At 29.7% G+C, this 22,407-nt stretch overlaps 1 protein-coding gene across 2 annotated transcripts in view; it reads right to left on the bottom strand.

The window, feature by feature from the left end:
* LOC551746 (transcriptional activator cubitus interruptus) overlaps positions 1–22,407 on the bottom strand; it is a 175,939-nt gene that overhangs the window by 18,753 nt on the left and 134,779 nt on the right. For both annotated transcript variants that reach the window (XM_624133.6, XM_006558182.3), the window contains exons 2-3: positions 7,031–7,299; positions 5,606–5,695 (exon numbers count right to left, since the gene is read on the bottom strand). In XM_624133.6, coding sequence (XP_624136.4) covers positions 5,606–5,695; positions 7,031–7,299 — 359 coding nt within the window. The remainder of the gene's footprint in view (positions 1–5,605; positions 5,696–7,030; positions 7,300–22,407) is intronic.

The raw sequence follows: 22,407 nt of genomic DNA, 5'->3' as shown, positions 1-22,407 counted from the left end.
TTCAAATTAGTAACATTCTAAATATACATTTTCTTTATTATTCTGTTTAAAAAATTCATAGAATAATTTTTTTAGTATTGCTCTCATCTTGATAACACTATGATGATCAAATCACGAGGAATGTTTATAATTTTATAAATTAAATTTTGTAAGCTTTTGATAAGTCATTTGCTTATGACAATATTTTTAATATATTACAATCTTTTTTTTGGCTATTACAATTTTTAAAAATTATCTTTGATGATTAAAGCTAAAAACCATTTATAAATGAAAAAGATATTTGAACGATATTTAACATTATTATAATGAGAAAAATGAATTCTGAACAAAGATCCGCAAAAAAATTTCTAATACTACTTTGAGCTTGAGAAAATGCTATTGAAAAAAAGTTTATATACTATTTCGAATAAAATATCGATTTGGAAGAAAATCGAAACATTGCATTTTAAAGATTCTTTTTCAAAATAATATTATAATTATTGAAATTAATACGAATCACTCACGGCTTAACGAATCCAAATAAGAATTAAAAACTTATTTATAATATGTAAAAAAAAAAAACATATATCCATGGTTGATGTAATGTCATTGATAAATATATGAAAGTAAAAAAAATAGCAGTAGCAAATATTTTACGCCAGAAATGCGACGATCATATTCAGGATCACCGTCAGGCATTAAAGTCTTTCCCAGTATACTCTCCCTGGAATCTCGCTTTCTCAACAACATAAATATGGAGATGAAAAAAAGAAAAAAAATCAAACAACGTTGAAATATCGATATAAGAAGGCATCGAAGGATCAATTCGTAACGCGGATTCACCGGTGCGAATTTCCATGCGAACCGTCAAGACGTTGCAAAACCAGTTCAATTAAGCGCTACGAATTCTTGCGGCTCGTACTACCTCGGAGGAATATTCTCCGGCGTGGATTTTAAAAGTCTTGCCTTTCGGTGCGCGCGCTCGTAACCAGGTAGATATCCAGAACTGACCAGAGAAGGTGAAGGAGAGAAGTCGGGTAAGGATGGAAAAGGAGAGAATCGGAGGGAGAAGGAAAGCCTGATTCTGCGGCCAGAACGTTTTAGCGGCGATTTGCCTGCGACCGCAGGCCAACGACGTAATATACAAACCACTTTCTTAAGCTCGTGGTGGCGGCTCGCTTGTACGGGGCATCGTTTGGTTATATGGTGGTGGCGGTTCTTCGCCTGCTTTCTTTCTCCTTCTTCTTCTCCTTTCGATACACCGCTTTTTCTTGCATCCCTGCCAATCCCTGTTCCTTTTTGTAACTTTTATCGGAATTTTCTTAATTACACCGTTGTTTTATCGCCTTTGCAACTTGTTCGTAGTTTTCTTAAGCTCTTCTTTCATCCCTCTTTTCTCGTTTCAATCGAATTGCATTTTCTTTCTTTCTTATTTTTCTAATAATTAGTCTTCCCTTTTTTATTTTACGTTTTTACGTTTCAAGTTTATTTTCAAATTTAACACGAAGATCTTGCTCTCTCACATTGTATTCCATCAGCGATTGGAAAATTCACAAGAAATCGTATTGTTTGATTTTGAACTCGTGATTTTTTAAATCTCGAATTTATCATTCTTTCTCCACTTAAACTTCTACGAATCTTCTTTCTTTTTTATCATCATCTTTCTAAAATGTTTATATGCTCATAATTTTCAATTCCATCATTTCGTATCATTTCCTCCTCTCCTTCGTTCTTCCCTTTATTCGCCAATTCCATCGCTTTCTACCTTGAATTTTTCCCAATTTTCCTTATTCTCCTACTCTCGCCAAAATTTCTCTTCTTTTCGTAGCATTCTTTTTCTCTTCTTTTTCTCTCTTCTCCGTTTCAAGTGCCTCCGCGTGTTCCTTCCCGGGCTTCTCTATCTCCTCGTGTCGTCTCGAACGGGCAACGCGATACAGAGAGGCACGAGGAGGCTCGGAGCAGCTCTTTCTCCTCGGTTTCCACTCGGTTGATCGCTCGTTCGCGCACAACTGGTATAAAGTTACTCGCGGTTGGGGCTCCTCGCCTCTCTTGCGCCCTTTTATTCCCTGGCCCGGTTATTAATTCGAGCACTGATCAAATTTACGATGATCGAGAAGAGGAACGGGAAGAAAGAGGAGGAGGAAAGAGAGGAAGGGGACCTGTCGTGCGGTTTTTCCACATGAACTGAAACGTTTAAGGTTCCTCGTGGACGGTCTCGTGGCTGGATCGAGGTCGTCCGACCTCGTTCCCTCCATTACCTGTTCCTTCTTCTTCTTCTTCTTCTTCTTCTTCTTCTTCGTTTGAAGCTTCTCGGTTTCGTTCCGTGACGATGGCGAATTTTGTTCTTGCAGCGCACCGGTTAGCCGCTAGGCATTTGCGGTTTTTATTATTTTTAATAGAAACTTTAATGGTATACATTTTGTTGTATGATTTGATTTATTAAATATATCTCTTATTAATTTTCCGCGATTTTAATTTATTGAATGTTTAGTATTTAAAATTAGCCAGTTACTTTTCATCCGATGTTACATACATGTCCATTTTACATGGAGAATTATAAGGATGTATATGTCCAATCGATATGAAATGAAATATAAATTATTTCAATATACTCTAGTTGGGAATTAAAGTGAAATCTCAATAGTGAAATCGGACAATGTAAAAATATATGAAGGAAGGAATTATTTTTTTCTTAAATAACAATTTCTAAATATAAATATTCTCAAAATATGTTCCGTGTGATTTATGCCACTATGACTCTCAATTCCTCATATGAATAATAATAAAATTTGTTTTATAGTATTATGCTTTTAAATAGCTATTAAATTAAAGAAAAATCTTCGCTAACGTCTAATAATATTTTTACTGTTATTTTATATCTTTTTGCTATTTATGAAATAACATAAATTTATATCTAGCATTAAAATATTAATAGACTTCTTTAAGTAATAAATTCTTTAAGTAATAGTCAACTCTCACCCGATTTCTCTCAAATAATTACTCTTCAATTAATCGATTCCTTGATGAAAAAATTAATCAATTAATTCCTTTTAAGAATTTAATAAAATATTTTAAAAAATTACATTTACAAGAACAAATATATACAAATATATACACGTAGAAAGAATGGAAAGAAATCGAATAATATCACGGAGGATTAATCAATTGCTCCGGAGCAAGGATACTTTCTCGACGCATTTTTCTTTCCCTGAAGGCGAAGAATAAACCGATCGCCTTATCTGTTTCAGGGGGTTGGTTAGCGCTCGTCGGAGGAACCTCGGTCTTTAATGAATATGCGAACGATTCCCTCGTCCCGAGACGAACGTCCTCGTGACCCACGACCCTCTGGACTCTACACGTTCCCTACGTTCCACCCCCTTGCTCCTCGGATCCCCTTTCGAGAGACTAACATGGGATTGAGACATGTAAATTGGTGCAATCGGCCACTACGATCGACGCGGCTCGTCCGACTCCGCTTGGCGCACGCTACCACGCTACAGCTCGTTTCAAAATACGGAATCGTGGGAATTTTAATGAATTTAAAGTGATAAAATTTATTTAATAGCTCTTTTTCTCTCTTTGGCTGATTTAATTTTAATAAAGAAATTGAGAAAATTATAGATACTTAAAAAATTTTTTGCAATGGAATGGAATATTTATATAATTTTTATTTTACAGTACATTTTTGATTATTTTTATTCGATGACTCAATTCAATTATAGAGTATTTATATTAGATGTTTTTGTTTCAACAAATAAAAAAGTCTTCTAATAATTTGGAGGAAAATAAAATTTAAACGAACATAATTACAATTCTCATTTATTATCTCTATATTTAAAAGAATGAAAGAATATATGTTCTCAAATTTTAAAATCCATTAAAATATTGTAAAAGGAAATATTCTTATTCCGTTCAGATGCTTTTCAATATTCAAATATTGTTCCTGAATATATTATTCCATAAGAAATTTTTTAACGATAGAAGAAAAAAGACATATATAAAAAAATTTTCATTTTTCGTTCAGATATCTCGATATTCAAATAAATCGAATCGGTTACTTCGTCACGAACGAGTTTCGACGAAAAAGAGTCGATAAAAGGGAGCAGAGAGAATGAAAGAAAGGAGAAAGAAACAGAGGAAGAAGAAACGTGAGACAACCTGTAGGGTAGGCGCTAAGGTGTTAATGAGGTCGTGTCGCTCCGAGTCGATTCAATTATGCGGCGGTGGCGACTAACGAGGCCCCGTTTACCCTTTCAGTCGTCTTTTAGCCTCTCGGCCTCTTAACCGGTCGATCTCCTACCTGCTGCTAGCTGCTGCTACACCTACGGCTAGCCGCGGGTACTGTGCATCAGGATCTTTCATTAGATTCACTTGTCGTCCTCGAACCAACCGGCGAAAAAGTTTCTCGTTTCGTTCGTCGAATCGATTCGCTTCGAGAATTTTAACTTAAAACTTAAACTCGTCCTTGACTCTTGTCCTTTGTTAAACATTAGGCGTTTATCATGAGATCTTTTATTATTAGAAAAAAAAATGGCTAATTTTTTATTTTGTTTAAAATATAAAGTTATGAGTAATAAGTGTAATAGAAGTAAGTGCAAATAGAAGAAAAATAATTGCATTGGATTGGACATTTTGAGAAAGAAATTGGAGAAGATTGAACTTATTTATTTATTACTATTATTTGTAAAATAATAAATTAATTTTATTATTAATTTACTTTTTCTTTTTGTAAATTTATATTTATATTTGAATATATATTCAGGTTTATTTTTATTAATTTGATAAAATGAGCTTGATAAAATGAATTTTAAAAATTCATATATTACTGTTAAATAATAAATTTATTTTTTGAATTAATATTCTGTTCTTATGTAAATTAATTTAAAAATTAATATCGATTAAGTAATTGTAGTTAAATAACAATCTATATTTTCAATTATTTCATGTTATATGAATTTAAAAGAATATATATGAATATAATAAAATTTTTCAAAAAATTAATTATTATATCTTTGAAATAATTATTATAAATAAATATATATCATTAAACTATTTATCTTTAATGAAATTTTTAAATTTATATAATCATTATTAAATATTGTCGGTAAACGTTTCGAAAAATATATAAAAAAAAAAATCCAGTTATTATTGTATAACATTATACGATAATTAAATTACGATTATAAAATTTATACTATTGAAAAACTGAAGATATGGACACATAGTAAACTAATTTTTTCTGGTATTTATAAAACTGAAATTATTATCTCATCGAATATTATTATTAGTTCTTTGCGATTCTTGAAATGGAATTTTGAACGAGTTTTTTATAAGGTACCAGAAAAGTTAATGTGGCAGAAAAATTTTTTGTGGAACAAGTCATTCGAGGACCATAAGTTATAGGTTTTTTACAGAAGCGATCAAAGTTTCAAGCTTGAACACGTTGGAAGAAATTTTTGACCCTTGAAGACTGAAAATGCGGTGTCGAATATCAGTGATTTTATCGATCTTGTCACATTGTATTAAACTCGTTCCCAAACCGTATTTTGATTTTGATAGAAGATAATTTAGAGGATTCTTTTTTTTTAAATAGTGATGTTTTATTAATATAAAATTGAGGACTTACCGTCAATGGAAAAGGGGAATTCTGAAGAAGCGAGGGTGCTCGCTGGTCCTGCGGCGTGCAAAAGGTACTCGGGCCCCAAACCACCCAGTCCTGAGATGAAAAAAAAAAACGATTAGATGGGGAACAAATTTCATTTCAAACAGGAAATAATACTATCCCATATCGTAGGCCATGTTTAACGAATTCAAAGACCTCAAAGAGATTCTTCCGGCGGAAATGCGGGCTCCTTACAGCTTCTCCGCGTTTAATAACAGGGATGGTATACTCTGCTTCTTTTATTATCGGGGGGAAAACAACAATGAAAGGGAGAAATTGAAGAAAGATCGAATATCGTTAGATTCAAAGATTTATTCTCTGTACAAAGAAAATTTATTGTACGACGAATAAATATGCAAATTTAATTTTGTCAAATTTGTTTACAAAAATAAAATTGAATTTTTCAAAAATCAAATTGAAATTTAAGTTATTTATAATATTATTATAGATTAGTAATAATATTACTATGACATTGCTTAAATTATTATCTATAATTTATATATGTATCTAATATTTAAAAAATTAAAGAATTAGTATTTTTAGAATTAGATTGTTAGAATTATTATGAAAAAATTTTTTAAATTTTTCAAGTTTATAAATAAAAAATTACAAATTAAGATAAAATTTGATCATATTTTATGAAAGTTTTTTTTTGTTTTAATTTTTTTGTTTTTTAATAATATTTTAATTATCTTTGACAAAATATCTTTCATTTAGAGATTTCTATATTTTTTTTTTAAAAATATTTTTACATCAATCATTAATTTATTATATTTATTTATAAATATAATTAATCTAATTGTCGAATATTGTATCACAAAAGTTAATTTTCAATAATTCTTTTTATTTTCTTTCTATAAGTACAATTATTGAGTGTAATAATTAAGTTAATAATAATGAAATAAAAAAATAGTGGATTGCAAACTCTATAAACTAATTAATCAAATTATTGAAAGATTACTATAATAATATTAGATTAATAAACTATTAAATTTTTGCATTTTATACATAAATCAAGTTTGCTTCAAAACAGTAATAAATTATAATCAGAACAGAAGACCAAATTCAAAAATTCAAATTATCCAGAATTGAATAAACAAATTTTCAAATTTTTTCTGATCCAGATAACAACTAAATACATTATGCTTGAAATATTTAATTTCGAGATTATATTTTAAAACGATATTATAAGAGATACACAAATATATCGAGATAAAAAAAAATCATAAAACTGCATTTCAACAATAAGAAACTCCCTGGTCGATAGCCAGGATGTTCGATGGCGAATAAATTTCAAGCTCCCGACATGGACGTGATCGAAATTAGGCGACGTACCCGGCCTTCTATCGTTCTAATTATCTCGAAACAAGTACAAGCCAAGGTAATTACCGTGTAACGAGGCGTTGGGACTGTGCGTGGAGGCCTGAAGCTGGTGGTAAAGGTGGTCCATGTAGTTGAGCCGGTAGGCGGGATGCAGGGCCGTATGCTCCGAGAGGGGGTGACTTCTGCGTAGGAAATCACCGCCGGAAGTCCCGTTGCCGGCTGCCCCGCCACCTCCGCCCCCACTGCCACCGCCACCTCCGCCACTCGCACCGCTACTCGCTCCGCCACCGCCACCGGTGGCTGCAGTACCGATAGCCGTCGTGCTGCTGGACAATCTGAAATGAAAAGAAATTTTAGGTTTAGAAATGATCGTATGTCTCTATGTTTCCAATTCTGAAAAGGATTCTATCTGTGAGATAGAATATTGTCGTTTAAAAGTCGCAAGACTTTTGCTGTCACTTGAGATAGGAATTTTATTGATTATTTGGGATTGTTATTTTAAAATTATTCGAGATAAGAATTTCAATTGTCTTATATGGAATAATATTATTTTATGATCTTATTATTTTAAAATAAATTCTAAAATGATAAAATTTTTCAATTGGATATAACTCTTAGTTTCAAGTTAGTATAAAATAAATTTCTGTAGTGAAAGAAAAAGTTTATAATTATACAGTTTGCATTTGTTTGGAAATTGAAATTAAACGATATGAGAAAATATCAAGAAGATAAGAAAGTATTAAACGATTAAGAATTATATATTAAAAAATATATATAATTTAAAATCTATAATTTTCAATAAATATGTAATAGAATTTTATTGAGAATAGAAAATATTTTAGATTCTTTTTAGGATTTTTTTCTAAAATGTTAATATATTTTGTTTAATAAACCTACAATACTAAAATTTTATGTAAACTTTTTAAAATATTCATTTCTTGATTAAAAAAATACATACAGTTCATGTATCTATGAATATTTAATACTGATGATAGTATGATTACTTAATATTATTTTATTTATAATTTTAAAATTAATTATTATTTAATAATGTATTTCTTTTTCTTTTTTTTTTTTTCAATACGGGGTTTCATTTTATTGGCAAAGTGTCCATAAGTCATATATTATCATATATTATGAACATATATTATCAATAATATATGTTCAAAATTGATAAAAATGTTTACAATATTAATAATAATATAAACAATTTTAGTTTGCAAAAAAATTAATTAATATATTTCAAATAACACGTTAATTACAATACATTATTTTAGATTTAAAAGACATAAAATAAAAAAGAATATTTCTGTCGGAATTATAGAAAAAAATATGTGTTATAAATATTATAATTATTGTGATTTAAAATTGAAAGTTGATCGATTGAATTTATATTAAACTTACAATTATTATAGTCAATTCATACAGAGAAATTTATAGCTTAAAAAATTAAAATAAACAGAATTTCATTAAAAATTACATTATTAAATCTTATTACAGATATCATATTCTTCACAAAAATAATCTAGACTTTCAAATTTGCAAAAAAGAATAGATCTCAATTGTTTCAAAGAAAAACTAAACTAAACCTTCTTCAAAGCGACGTTTGTCATCTTGATGAACGGTTAAAGAAGCAAAGAAGCTTTCTCGAAACAGAGACGTAATTCAACCAGGAGATTAATCATCCCGAAAGGACAATATAAAGAGAATAAACGCTCGTTTAACGAATGAAATTACGACACGCTCGAAGCCGCGACAAATGGCGCATGTCACTTCGTCAAACATTCTATTTTTGCCTTAGTCGACAGGATCTTCTAGCAAGAAGAACAGGTGTCTTCTGGCAAGCTTATTTCCCACCGTGTTCCTGAAATCTATGTTCGAATTTTTCCTTTTTTTCGGTTGGACAAAGATATGTCTCAAAAAACCAAGAATAAGAAGAAGTCATTTATAAATCCAGGAACTGCGAGTAGAGTGCGCCATAGTTTCGATCCTGAACCGTGGACCGTTCGTTACGCATGAAATATCAGGAAATGACGCGTGTCTCATATACCACTGACCCTGTTTATCTTTGAAAATTATCGCTGGCTATACCTTTTGTGCAATTTTATTTTCATCCAATTACTGATGACGAATTGATCATAAAAATGTTATTGTCTAAATATATCTGAAACATTTTATTAACAATTTTGTTCTAATTATATAATCTATTATTATTAATTACGAATGTATCTTTCTATCTTTGAATTTCCAACAACGAAAACTTTTACAACTTTTGTTAAAGTTTTGATAAGTATTAAAAAAATTGGATGTAAAAAAAAAAGCCTAAAAAGTTAATTTTAATTAAAATAAAAATTCTTATATCATTATCATTATCTTAAACAAATTACTGAATTGAAATAAAATAATTCTTCATTCGTCTATTTAATACAATTTAAATAATTATATTATTATAATTTTCAACGAATACTTTTGATTAAATATAAAGCATAAAAATAGAAATTTCTCCATATTCGGTTATATGACGAGAATCAAGGGGATAACATCTTTACATGATTGCGATCCAAGAAATTGGTTTTTATTATTCATCCGTGATGTGAAAAACGACAAAGGGGGTATAGAAACTCGCGAGAATAAAGCGGCTTGCGTTTTGACTGACGACCATTCGCCACGCTCGAATCATCAGGAAATGGCGCGTGTCTCGTAGTTTCAAAGATATTCTCTCTCGACAGTTTAGTCGTTAGTGCCTCTTTACGAGCACCTCTCTCTTTCTACGAGCATCTGAGATTCTTCGAGGATTCACAAAGGACCGTCAGGTGGCCTGAGATCTTTATTGGAAACTTGCTGAGAGGACCTTGTGTCCACCGAGAGCCTTCGTGTAACTCACTGCCAAGGTCGAACACTCGTGGAATTTCTTTGGTATTTAGTTGGATACTTTCGAAAGAACGAGTAAATTTTGCTGTTGTAATTTTGCTAAAATTTAAAAATTATTGGGAAAATTAATATTTTTATTATTATTTGAAGAAGATTGTATTTCCTTTTTCTTTTTTCTCATCAAATATTGTATACATTTATCAATATGTTAATTTAATTTTTAAAAGAATTTGATTGTATGTAAATTGTATGTTATTGTATGTAAATTGAAGAATTTTTTTTTTTTTTGAAGAAAGTATTTCCTTGTACGATTTTGTAGGATGTAAATATTTAATTGATGCGTCTTTTATCTCTCGGAAATTGTAACTTTTATGAACTTTTTTGATAAACAACGCAATCTTAAATTCTGAAGTGAAAACGTTTACAAAGGGATCGTAGAAGTCAGAGAAGTTCATTAAAATCACGGATCGGTATTTTACCATCTGCCTTTAAATTAGCTTGTTTGACTGTTTCCTGCATTCCAGTACGTGTTCCAAGAGAAATTCCTGATATTTACGTCCACCCTTCTTTCCAGTCATAAATTTTTATCCAGGGAACGTATGCTTCAGTAACTAGACGCGTTTCTATTTCCTCGTGTCAACAGGAACGATTTTATGGGGACGTTCATTATATCATGAGAAAATTAATGAACAGAAATTCAGTAGCTCAAGTCAATGATTTCCGGTTTCCATTCATTGCATATTCTTAAATATTCTTCAAAATATCTTCATCAATTTTATATTTATTTGATTAATTAATTAAATCTCTATCAACGACATGAGACATAAAGAATTCGGTATTTAAAAAAATTCGGCTGTTAAAAAAATTCAATTATGAATATTCTGTAACAAAAATAAGGTTTCTATAGAAAATTTTGAAAAAATTCGAAAAAAAAAATAGATATTTAGATAGACAAATAAAAAGAAAAGAATATAGTGTAGAAGATTTGAATATATGAAGAAATGAAAACAGCAACATGGAAGAAAAAAGTTCAAAAGATAAATCATCAAGTGGAAGAAATGTTGGCAAACAATAGAAAAGCAGTGACAATTTCAACGCGAAATGAATTGCGAAGAAAATAATGAAGAAAATAATGATGAAAGAAATGGATTATAATTTAAGAAATAAAGAAAAAAAAATTATATCTTCAGATTTATCTTGTTCTTCGTTAATTGCCTATCGTATTTGTTTTTACTGCGTTACGAGGAATAATAAAATGGCGTGGCGTTAAAAGCAACAGGCACAAAGATGGAGCCACGGGGAATAGAGACAGCAATTGGCGCGTGTCATAACGTTTTAACGCGTATTACGATGTTTGAGCCGGTCCCTGTCTAAATATTGGCTCCACACTGGCGCGAGTTTGCTGAGCAAAGACAACCGACACGACTGTTTGACTTTACTTAGAGTCCACGGATCTCGATTACTGCCTACTCGTTACCTGCTTTACGCGGCCGCCCCGTGTTAACAGGTTTGTTATACAATACGCGATGTGTCGCCACCGAAAAATTATGAAAACACTTCTTCATCCGTCTCGTTTCTCTCTGAACATTGAGACATTATCTTGAAAACAGTGAATTCTTTTATCACGATAAAAATTTATAAAATTAATTTTGATTTAAGTTCATTTTTATTTTTATTTTAAATTCATTTTGGTTTATTTAAAAATTATCTCTATATTATAATTATAAATTCCAAATTTCAAAAATTTTTCTCGAAAGCTTTAAAAATTCACATTTCTTGAAAATATCGATAAACTTATCTTGAAATTTTTAGAAATTTAAAATTTTCTGAGAAATGTTAATAATATATTCTTAATTAAATTATGGGAAATTCAAATTTTCTTAACCTTAAGATTTTTAAATTTTCATTTAATGATATCGTTTCTAAATTCTGAATATTCCAAATTTTTTAAACAGATTCTCTCTTCAAACTCTTCAAACGATCCACAGAATCGGAGCATAATCGAACAATATAATTTATTTTATATTCATAGAAAGTTAAAATAACAAAAGAAAGTTAAAAAAAAAAAATTAAATTAAAATCACAATTTCTATAAATTTTGCTAAGAACGCAAATGAAAGAAACCAAAATGGCCAGATACTTTCGTTTCAAGAAATAGGCCAATTTCATTTCGAAATTCACGATGAATTGAAATGGGGTCGTAGAGAAGCCGAGGAACAAAAATTAGGACGCTTTGACAGGCTGCTTAGTAGCAGGGCCGTAAAAAGCTCGGCCACGAGACCAGTGAGGAGGGACAGGGGACATAATTACAATGAAAACATCGTCGATCCCGTCGGCTCGACGTCTTTTTGCCCATTGCTTTCTACGCACTCGTTGCCTAACGAATGACCAACAGAGATGGAAAATAACTTGCCAAGGGAGGAGGGAATGAGACCGATTCTATTTCGAATCCTGCTGAGTGCCAGATGACTCGTAGTGTACGTTTCTACCTCTTCCTTTTCTCTTCCTCTTTCTTTCTCTTCCTTTTCTCCGTCAAATCGCGCTGTCTCTTTCCTTTCTAATGTCTCTCTTCCAACTCCCTTTGGTTATTTCTTCTTTGTCAAAGATTTATTTCATTTTTTTTCTTATTTTATTTTATTTGTGAAGAACTATTTGAAATGTTGGAAAATTTCATTCTTTTTTTTATGTGATAAAATAATACAAATGAATGTTGTTTCATTGTTATTATTTTTCAATTTTATCAAAAGATTTTTTTATGATAAATGTTGAAAAATTTTATCATATCTTATTTATTATATCTGTTTAAAATAAATTAAATTCTAGATAAGATAGATCTTAGATTAAAATATTGCAGAAAAATGATTACATATGTTATTAGATTGTTATAGATTTTTATAAAATTTTGTATTGTGGCATGGTATGTTCACCTTATTAATTACTATCAAATCATTTTGAATTTTATTGTGTTACAAATCATTTTGAATTGTATTGTGTTATAAAACTCATCATAAAATACATAATATATATATTTTCATATATTATATAAAAAATGATAAATCTTGAAAGAATAATAAAAGTATAAAAGAAGAAATTTAGAAATATAAATAACAAAAATCCGTTGCTATTTTGAAAACAAAAATTTTAAATGATATCGAAACTTGAAAAGTTAATCTTTATAAATCCCAGTTCAGGGAATGAGAGGATAAAATTTTTATGTCGTGTTCACCATTTATCCCTTCCGTTTTTCCACACCATCCTCCAATTAAGCTATTATTAATTTCTCTTTCGGTGTTTTTCTCACCGTGTATGTTCCATTCCCTTTCCACGCTTTCCGGGGCTGACAGTCGGCGAGGAACAAGGGACTCGGAGGGAGGATCGACAGATAAAACTCGAGTCGTTAACTCGACACGCCGGAAACCGACGCATCTATCTTTATCTACGGCCCGTCTGCCGGCGAATCTGGGATCTTCTTGAAATTCCTTCGGCCTTCGACGACTCCTTTTTCCCGTTTCTTTCTTCTACTTCGTTACGACCGATTTTCTTTTCTCACTAATTCACTTATCTATATATAAATTTCTTATACAATGTCTTCTTGATCGATTATTCCTGCATTTTTATTGATCTAATTTATTTCATATTTTATTTACCCAATATATATAAATTTTGTATATCAAATATTAGTATCGAGTTGAACATAATTCAATGTTTGAAAATTTATTTCAGAAATCATAAGAGATATTTGAAAATACTTTTCTTTATTCAGCCAAGTATATTAAATTGTGATATTAATTGTTATAAAAATAAAGAATAATAAACGAATTGTGTTAAAAAATTTTGTTAAAGAGCAAAAATTTGGAACTTCGAAAATGAAAAATGTATGATCATTTTAGTTACTGTACATACATATATATACATACATAATGTATTATTATTAATTATTACAATTTATTAAAAATTATTTAAATTGAAATTATAATTTTAAAAAAATTATTTATTTTAAATTATTTTAATCATAAAAGAATAATTATTGTTTCAAATTCTTTTATGCAATGACATTATCAAAAGATTAATGTTAATATATGTAATGATAACATTAATATTGTTAATATACTTTCATATTTTATTTTTTTCTACATAATATAATAAAAATGAAAAAAAAAAGATGTTATCGATTTTAATTAATACAAGAATTCATATGTTCCTGTAACTTATTTTTGCGGATTAATTGGTATTTATCGCAACTTTCGTTATGTCTTAGTAGAAAAGAAGGGAAGCCTGGTGAAGTATTAAGGGTCGCAAGCTCATTAACAGGAACTTGTGATAATGAGGCAAGCTAAGCACTGCTCAGGAACATCTGCTAGGTTTCCCTTCTGTTCTAATATAAAATTAAGAACTAAGGATCAGAAGGAAGTCTTCCACATAAATAAAATTTGAAAGAAAATTCATATATTTTTTTAGTTTCCCATCCTAAAATCCTAAAATCCTGTAAAAATCCATCGTTTTTAATATTATAAAATAGTATTTAATGAATATTTATTTATATTTGTTTCTAAAATTATTTAAATTTGAATATATACAACTTAACATATAAAATATTTTAAAATAAAATTATATCTTTATTTTCTTTAAATTTTCTATTAATTAATTTCTAAAATAATTAAAATTTTTTTTAATGATTTTATAAATAAAATCAATCCTTTTAATTTTAATGTTCTTTTACATCAATTCACTCATTCAATCAAATTAATAGAAAAAAAAAAAGAAATTATTTAGAAGTGTGGTTTTCTAATCTAATTTAATCTAATCTGTAATCCATTTTTAATCTATAATCCAATTTTTTTTTATATTAGATAATATGTGATAAATATATAATTTAACGGATTTATTAAAATTTTAATACGTGAAGTTAAATAAAATTATTTTAATAAATTATTTTAATAATTTTTTATTTACTATTTATTCAGTCAAACGACAAATTAAATATAATATCTACTATTTAAAATTATTATTTTATTCGAAATTTTAATTAGTTATTTTTTCAGCAGATTTTTCAGTGCTGAATCTCATTAAACAATCGCAATATATCAAAATTCACACTATGAATATATAACGAAGTTCAAAAAAAGTTTTTTGCAAATATCTTGAAGATTAAAACGATTATTCATAAAAAAAATTGTTCAAAATTTCAAAATTGTTCAATTCAAAAAAATCAAAATTTACCAGAGAATCCTTTTTTAAAATAGTTATCAAAATATATACATTTAACATAAATATTAAATACGAATGTTAAACAATTAATAAATTGACAAAAAATTCCTGCTAATCAAACGATTGACAAAATTTCCACGAACAGAAGTTCAAAGTTTCGTTAATCGATGCGAAAATCCCTGGGTAAGCAAGGTGTCGTCCATTTCGAAGTGACTAAACACCAACACATACCGAGGGAGACGAGTTTCACGGCTTTGCCTTGGATTATGTCGGGAGTCTAACACTTCCACAGGGTTTCAGGTTATGATATTTATTCCCTCGGCTCGGTGAGCAAGCCGCAGGATGATCGAGAGGGAAAGGAAACCATATGGGCGACGTGGCACGCGCTTCAAACGCGGCCACGAAAAGAAAACGAGTCATGGAGGGGAAAAGTGGGAATTTTTTTTTCCTCCGCGTATTCGTGAGATCTATTCTTGATTTAAGCTCGACTGGAAAGGAGGAAATGGATCAGGAGAACGGTTGGTAGCGATTGAAGAGGTGGGGTGGATGAAATGATCGAGTATAATAAGAGTTGACAGGTGTCACGCGTGGGTGGAGTATGTGTATTGGTGTTTATCGATGGAGTTATTAATTCGTTTGAGAGGCTGGTAACGCTTTTCGTTGATTAATTTGAACTGTCGAATGATTGATGAATGGTTGAAATCGGGAAAAGTAGTTTTATTCGTGAAAAAATTTAAATAGATAATGAATGAAGATTGATGAAGAAAGATCGTGAATATGTTAATTATAGGATTGAAATAAACTCTTGTTCAAATAATCATTGGAATTAAATTTTAATTTTAATTTTTATTTGCTAATGTTATTTCATAAATAATATCATTTAAATAATAATATATTTTAGAAGATTGTTTGGACATTTGATATCTTACGTGGTATTTAGATTCGTTTGATTTCACTAGAAAAAAATATATTAAAAATATATAAAGATATTTTTTACGATTTTCACTGAAACTATTTTTCTTAAATTATATCTATTATCGAATTATGGATGTTTTATAAATATTCAAATATATTTGAAAATATAAAAGTTCTCGAAAAATATTTTTTATAAATAAATATTGGTTTGAGAAATTTTCTCAACAAGAGAAAAAATACATAATTGTATTCTTTTTCGTTTTCACCGTTGTACTTTTTAATTTAAAATGAATATCTATATATTTGTAAAAAGAAATTTTTTTTAATTTCTTATTTTTTACTATTAATTAAATTAATCGAATGTTTTATAAATAAATTATTTGAAAATAATTTATTCCTCAAACAAAATTTTATATTTGTAAACATTTCTTATCAAATATATTTTATTTAAAATAATTATTTGTTCTTTTGGATTATTAAAGTAAAAAAAGTATTCTAATTTTGAATAAAAGTAAAAAATTGGCATTTTTTCCCGTTATGTAATACTTATTTTGTTTAAAATCTTTCGCACAATTGTCTTTTTCTTTTTTCTTCTATTTTTGACTTATATTAGATAAAAGAGAAATGATTGATATTCGAGATAAGTGTATCTATGATACTTGAGGCGCTAATGGAAACACATACTGTCAATTTCAGCGATTTTCTGGTAATTTCGTGGACCCTGTCCACGATTCATCTCGTTGAGTTTGGCACTTTGCCAGGGACGCGTCGAGCAACGAGCGTCGAAAAGAGCCAAGAGAATTTCTTACTGCGAAAAGTCGTGAAATCCCATGTTGTGCGGGGTTATTCTCCTCGTTCATACGGATATAGTCTTTTAAACGACGTTTTCACGGGGTCGTAGTTCATTTGCGAGACTTTATATTTAGCCCCACGATTGCCTGAGAACGAACCTGTAGGGTCATTCTTAATCATCCGACCAAAGCTTGATTTTCTTTCTAATCTTGGATTTTATTTGTTGAAATAATAGAATGGAATAATGCAACATTTTCGAAAATTAGTAGAAATTCTAATATATTTAAAAATGCAACAAGTTATTCTTATTTAACTTTATTATATTTAATATATTGAAAGTTACCATATTAATTATTAATTAATTTTTAATTAATTAAAATTTTCTTATCTAGAGTTTATAGTACCTTTCTTAAACTTCAATGTATTAAAATTGTTTTATTTATTTAATGTTACATTATATTCTTTTATAAGAATATTATGAAACATTTCACATCTAGTTCTAATTACTTGATTAATCCAACAGACAGAAAACGAGCCATAATTTCATTATAAATTATTTCAATGTACAACATAAGTACAATTTAAAAACAATATTAAAATACACCAAAATTGCAAAATGTAAAAATATATATAAACGGAAACGAAAAAATAAACGAAAAAGACAAATCTGTTTCTTCTTAAAAATAAATCAATTCATAAACATGAATTTTACATGGAAATGTATCGTGATTATAACCTTTGTTCCGTCAATCGATAAAGAAGGAATTTTCCCTCGTCGAACGGTCCAAAAAGCCGGTTAATTCCAAGAAATCGTTCACCACAGTGAGTACATATTACAAATCCAGCAAGAAACGTGTTTCTCGTCAAACGGTTCTCCGTAACGACTCATCGAACAACAGTTCGAGTCCATAAGTATTCCCTTAATCGACCTTATACGTCTCGTGAGAACTGGCCGCAATGTTTTCGTGGCCAAACAAACTGTCCCTCTCCCCCTTCTCTTCCTGTAAACACCTTGACAAGGGCTAAATGAGGGCCTCGTTAATCAAGATATTTACACGCGAGCACGGTCGCCATGGCATCGATATGCAAGCCGTGGCCGCGGCTCGATCGAAGCCGCTCCTTCGTTGAAAATCCGGCCTAACGCCGTTCTACGCTAGCGCGTTATTTATAGGCTATTCGAACGCTCCGTAGCGCCTCGCAAGAGTACGTGAGTCTAATTCATTTAAAGCGGATACACACATTCGCGGCGAGAATTCGTCCATAAGGGAGGGGGAGTATAGAGGGAAGACAGCGGTTTCGAGAGCTCGTTACGACGGAATGTTTCTTCGATTAGCATAACGAATTAATATTACACCGGTCCTACCACGGGACCGTGTTAAAACGCGACGAATCGCGAGATGTAGAGGGAACCTGTTGCGCCTGTTCTGGAGCTATTTATTGAAGCGACGACGAGAAAGGTTTCTTTTTTTTATCGCTTGTTATTGAAAGTGTCTGATAAATATGTCAAAAATGTAGAAATGTTTTGTATACATTGAAACGAGTTAATTCCTTCGAGAGTTACGGTCCGTTTTGAATGTACCACGAATTTTACGTCGTTTTTTATTATACCTTTCGGAGAGGCAAGAATATACATTTCAATAGCTTATAAAAATATATTTAATGACTATTTTTTTTTTAGATATTTTCGTATTTCTGAACGAATCTATAATATTATTGAATCTGAAATGATTGAGATTGTTAAAAACGACAAGTCTATTTTCGTTCTAAACGAAAATAGCTTATTTTATGGAAAAAATTATTAAAATTTTTTCAATAATGAAATCTAAAAGTTCCTAAACAGTTAGTCGTAAAATATAATAAAGTAATTATTAAAATTAAGATTTTAAAAATATGTCAATGTATTCAATTTCATAATAAAGTAGTTTTATCATTATAATATGGAATTAAAAATAAAAAAAATATATTTATCACTTATTTTTATATTATGGAATACATATGAAAGACGTATCATTTTTTTTTTCATTTTTGTTATTATGTTTTATACCTATTATATTTTTTATTTTTATTATATTATTCCAATATGTAAATTGTATATATCTTTATGATGCCAAAATATTTATCCATTTCTGCAATATTATGATTTTCGTTATAACAAATATATACGATAATCTAACCTAACTTAACCTTTAAAGAATTAATGAAATATTTTATTAATTTTCTTTGATTTTGAGGATATATTTGTTTCTAACAAAAAGATCTCATTACTTTTTTTTTTTAATTTTTTCTAAATGAAAACAAATATATATCAATAGTTGTTTAAAATATGAAATGAATTCAGTGAATTCAGTGAAGAGTTAATTAAAAAAATAATAAATGATAATAATATTAAAACTGCATTAATATAATTAGATGTGATATAATTTCTAATTACTTATACTAATTTTAATCATAATTTTTATAGTTACTAATTACCAACTATTTCCATTTAAAAATAAAACAGATAAAATAAAAGCATAATTATTTACTAAAACTATAATACTAAAACTATCTATCATTTTAATTTATGTGATTCAAATACTATACAATTATTTATTCCATATCTATTATTATGTATTATAGTATTATTATGTATTATATTATGTACTATTATGTATCTACACGGTTTATAATTACTATGATGTAAAACTAAACAGTCAAGTTCTATTTACTTTAATGTTCCGCTAAATCTCTCTTAAATAGAGTAAAAAAAAAAAAAAAAAAAGAAATTGTATTGAACGATCAATTGAAAAGAAAGAAGAAACATCTTGCTCCTCGATGATACCATTTTAAGAGAACTTTCTTGGGATTAAAAGAGCGATCAGTGAATGTGCCGGTCTTTTTTACTTTCTTTTTTCTCTCTCTTCTTTTTTTTTCACCATTGCCATTAGCAGTTTCTCTACGAATGATGCCGGTTACCTGTCTTGTCGCGGGGATGCGCGGTCGAGCGACGTTAATGCGCTTTTTGTGTTTCCGCGAAAGAAATTTATCGCGCCACCCACTGGATTTATCGCGCCTCTCCCTGCCATCGTTTCTTCTAACCCTTGCGAACGCGACACGGAACGGTCTCGAAGAGGATCTCGACGAAAACAGTTGTTTTCCTTTCGTTTCTTTTTTTTTTTTTTTTTTTTTTTGCATTTAAGAATTACCGATTTGAGAAAAGAAATTATTTTGTTAATTATATATAATGATAATGATATATTATTATAAATATACATTATAAATAATGATTGTTATTTTATGTAGATAGAATAAATGAAAAATGATATAACTTTTTTATGAAATAAGAAGGAAAAACTCCGTGAAATCAATAATTTTTAATTTGATATAATGCGGTTTTTTTTCTCGAATAAAAAAATTCTAAATAATCTATAACTCGATATATGTATATAAAAAAAAACATAACATGAAATTAAAGTAAAATTTTTTTTTTATTTGTATTTCTTCTTATTCCTATTTATGTATTATATAATAAAAGATTTTTATTTATTTTTTAGTAATATATTCTGAACATTGATATTATTTAACAATTGTCAGAGTATTTTTAATACATTATTAAAAATAAGAATATTTATGGATATAACTATATGAGAAATATTATTAAATTTTTGTAAATTTCAACGAACGATTGAACAATCGAATTAAAAATTCGTATTAATGTATTATATTTCACCTCTTCAGATACCTTTAACATCTTACAATATCTCTCTAAACTAAAAAACTAAAATAAAATTATTCTGGTTAAAGATTGGAATCCACATTTATTCATCTAAAATTAATACTCAAAATTAACTTGACTTGAAAAGCAAAATCATTTCACCCTTTCTTCAATAATCCCTCTCGCTCAAAATATACCAAACGAAGTAAAAAGAAGAAATTCCAACACCTTTCTCCGGTATTATTAAGTCCACAAACCCTTTCAAGAAACAAACTGCCGAAAGCGGTCATTAATATTCACGAGGGCCCGTCACGCGTGACCAATTAAACGTTGCGCGCCGTTGCGGCGCGAAAAACTCGGGAAACCGATCTCTCGATTACTAATCGGGACGTTGGTCCCCGTCCAAACAGTATTTCCATGGCGCCCATGGAGGCTTTCCTCTCGCGTGCTGATCGAACGGCCCGTTAAATCACCGGCCACGCTTTTCCCTTAATTAACGATGATCCGCTCGTCAGTAAACGTGACGTGGGGAGACGAGACTGGGGGGGGTGACGGCCGATTTACACGCGAGATTCGACTACCGTTCCCCGGTTTTTCAGGGATATAGGGACGTGGATACGTGACGGGTGTACGGTATACACCCCCGGTCGGTTTCACGGCATAGAAAACCCACCGGGCCTCTTTGTCGCCTTCTTCCTTTTCAGGTTTCGGTAAAATCGACATGCAAGGCAGGCAGCGTGGCCTCTGTCGCCACGACAGGATGCGACTGGTCGACTCTAATGAAGTAATTCGTGCGCAAAAACGTCGCGGTGTACACCGTGAATTATTCATCGGAGCGGGGCCGCGCGCTGGAAAACGTTCCGCCCCGTGGGGATGGGGAGTTCGAATGCTTATGAGGAGCTTTTCCTTCTACGCGGCGCCGTGGTACTTTTTCTTCTTCCCCACGTGGGAATTCGTTAACGTGGAATTGATTCATCGTGAAAGAAATTGAGAGTGTTTTATCGAATAATTGGCGAGGGAATTGTGGAGGGTGGTTGTTGTGATTTCGAATGGTATTTTATTTATGAAGGAAAGGAAATTTATTTTGATTGATCAAATCAATTAATTACATTTTATTGTAATTAATTCAGTTGTTTTTAGAATTGTTAAATATAGTTATATTTTTAGAAAAATTAATATTAGTTTCTGTATAATATTTAATTTCTTTTACAATAGCACTTTAATTTTTCATTCATGTTGTTGTTATTTAGAATACATTAAAGGATATATGTTATAATATAATAATTGTTTAAACTTAAAAATAATCTAATAAGAATTAGTCATGATCTCTAAAATGGTTCTAATTTAAACACTAATCTTTGAAATAAAAAATATGAAAATATATATGATATGTATATGATATAGATATGATATATATAAGATAAGATATATATAATCAAGAATATAAATGAAGAAAATGAAAATCAAAAAGGAGAAGTAAATTTCAAGATCATCATTGAATTAATTATTATAGATATATACTTTATACTTCTAGATATAATAATAGAATTTAAAATTTGTAATGTATAAAAATAACAAAGAATCAATATACCTATATCATAAATTAAATTATATATTATTGAAACAATGTAATATTAAAATTATATATAAATAATAAGAAAATATGTAATAGGGAATATTTATTAATAAAGTTTATATTATATAAAGTTACTTGAAAGAAGATATTGTTAATTAGTACATTGTATAATATAATTGCAAGAGAATATCTGAAAGACGTTTACCACGTGTCAGTGAAGGATTCAATATGGAATCCATGGAGCTACGTCAATCCCTTAGACCGCTGGTTATTGTCGACAGCTGCCATATAATAATGCTCGATGATTGATACCTCGCACCAGCTATGCATATCAACTCGATAAATCTCGGTTGGCAAAACAATTGCGATTCACATAGTTATGTAGTA

Source organism: Apis mellifera, linkage group LG4 (genome assembly GCF_003254395.2).
Source record: "Apis mellifera strain DH4 linkage group LG4, Amel_HAv3.1, whole genome shotgun sequence".
Classification (NCBI taxonomy): domain Eukaryota; kingdom Metazoa; phylum Arthropoda; class Insecta; order Hymenoptera; family Apidae; genus Apis; species Apis mellifera.
The sequence above is the reverse complement of the archived record's forward strand: the minus strand, read 5'-3'. Positions and strand labels throughout refer to the sequence as shown.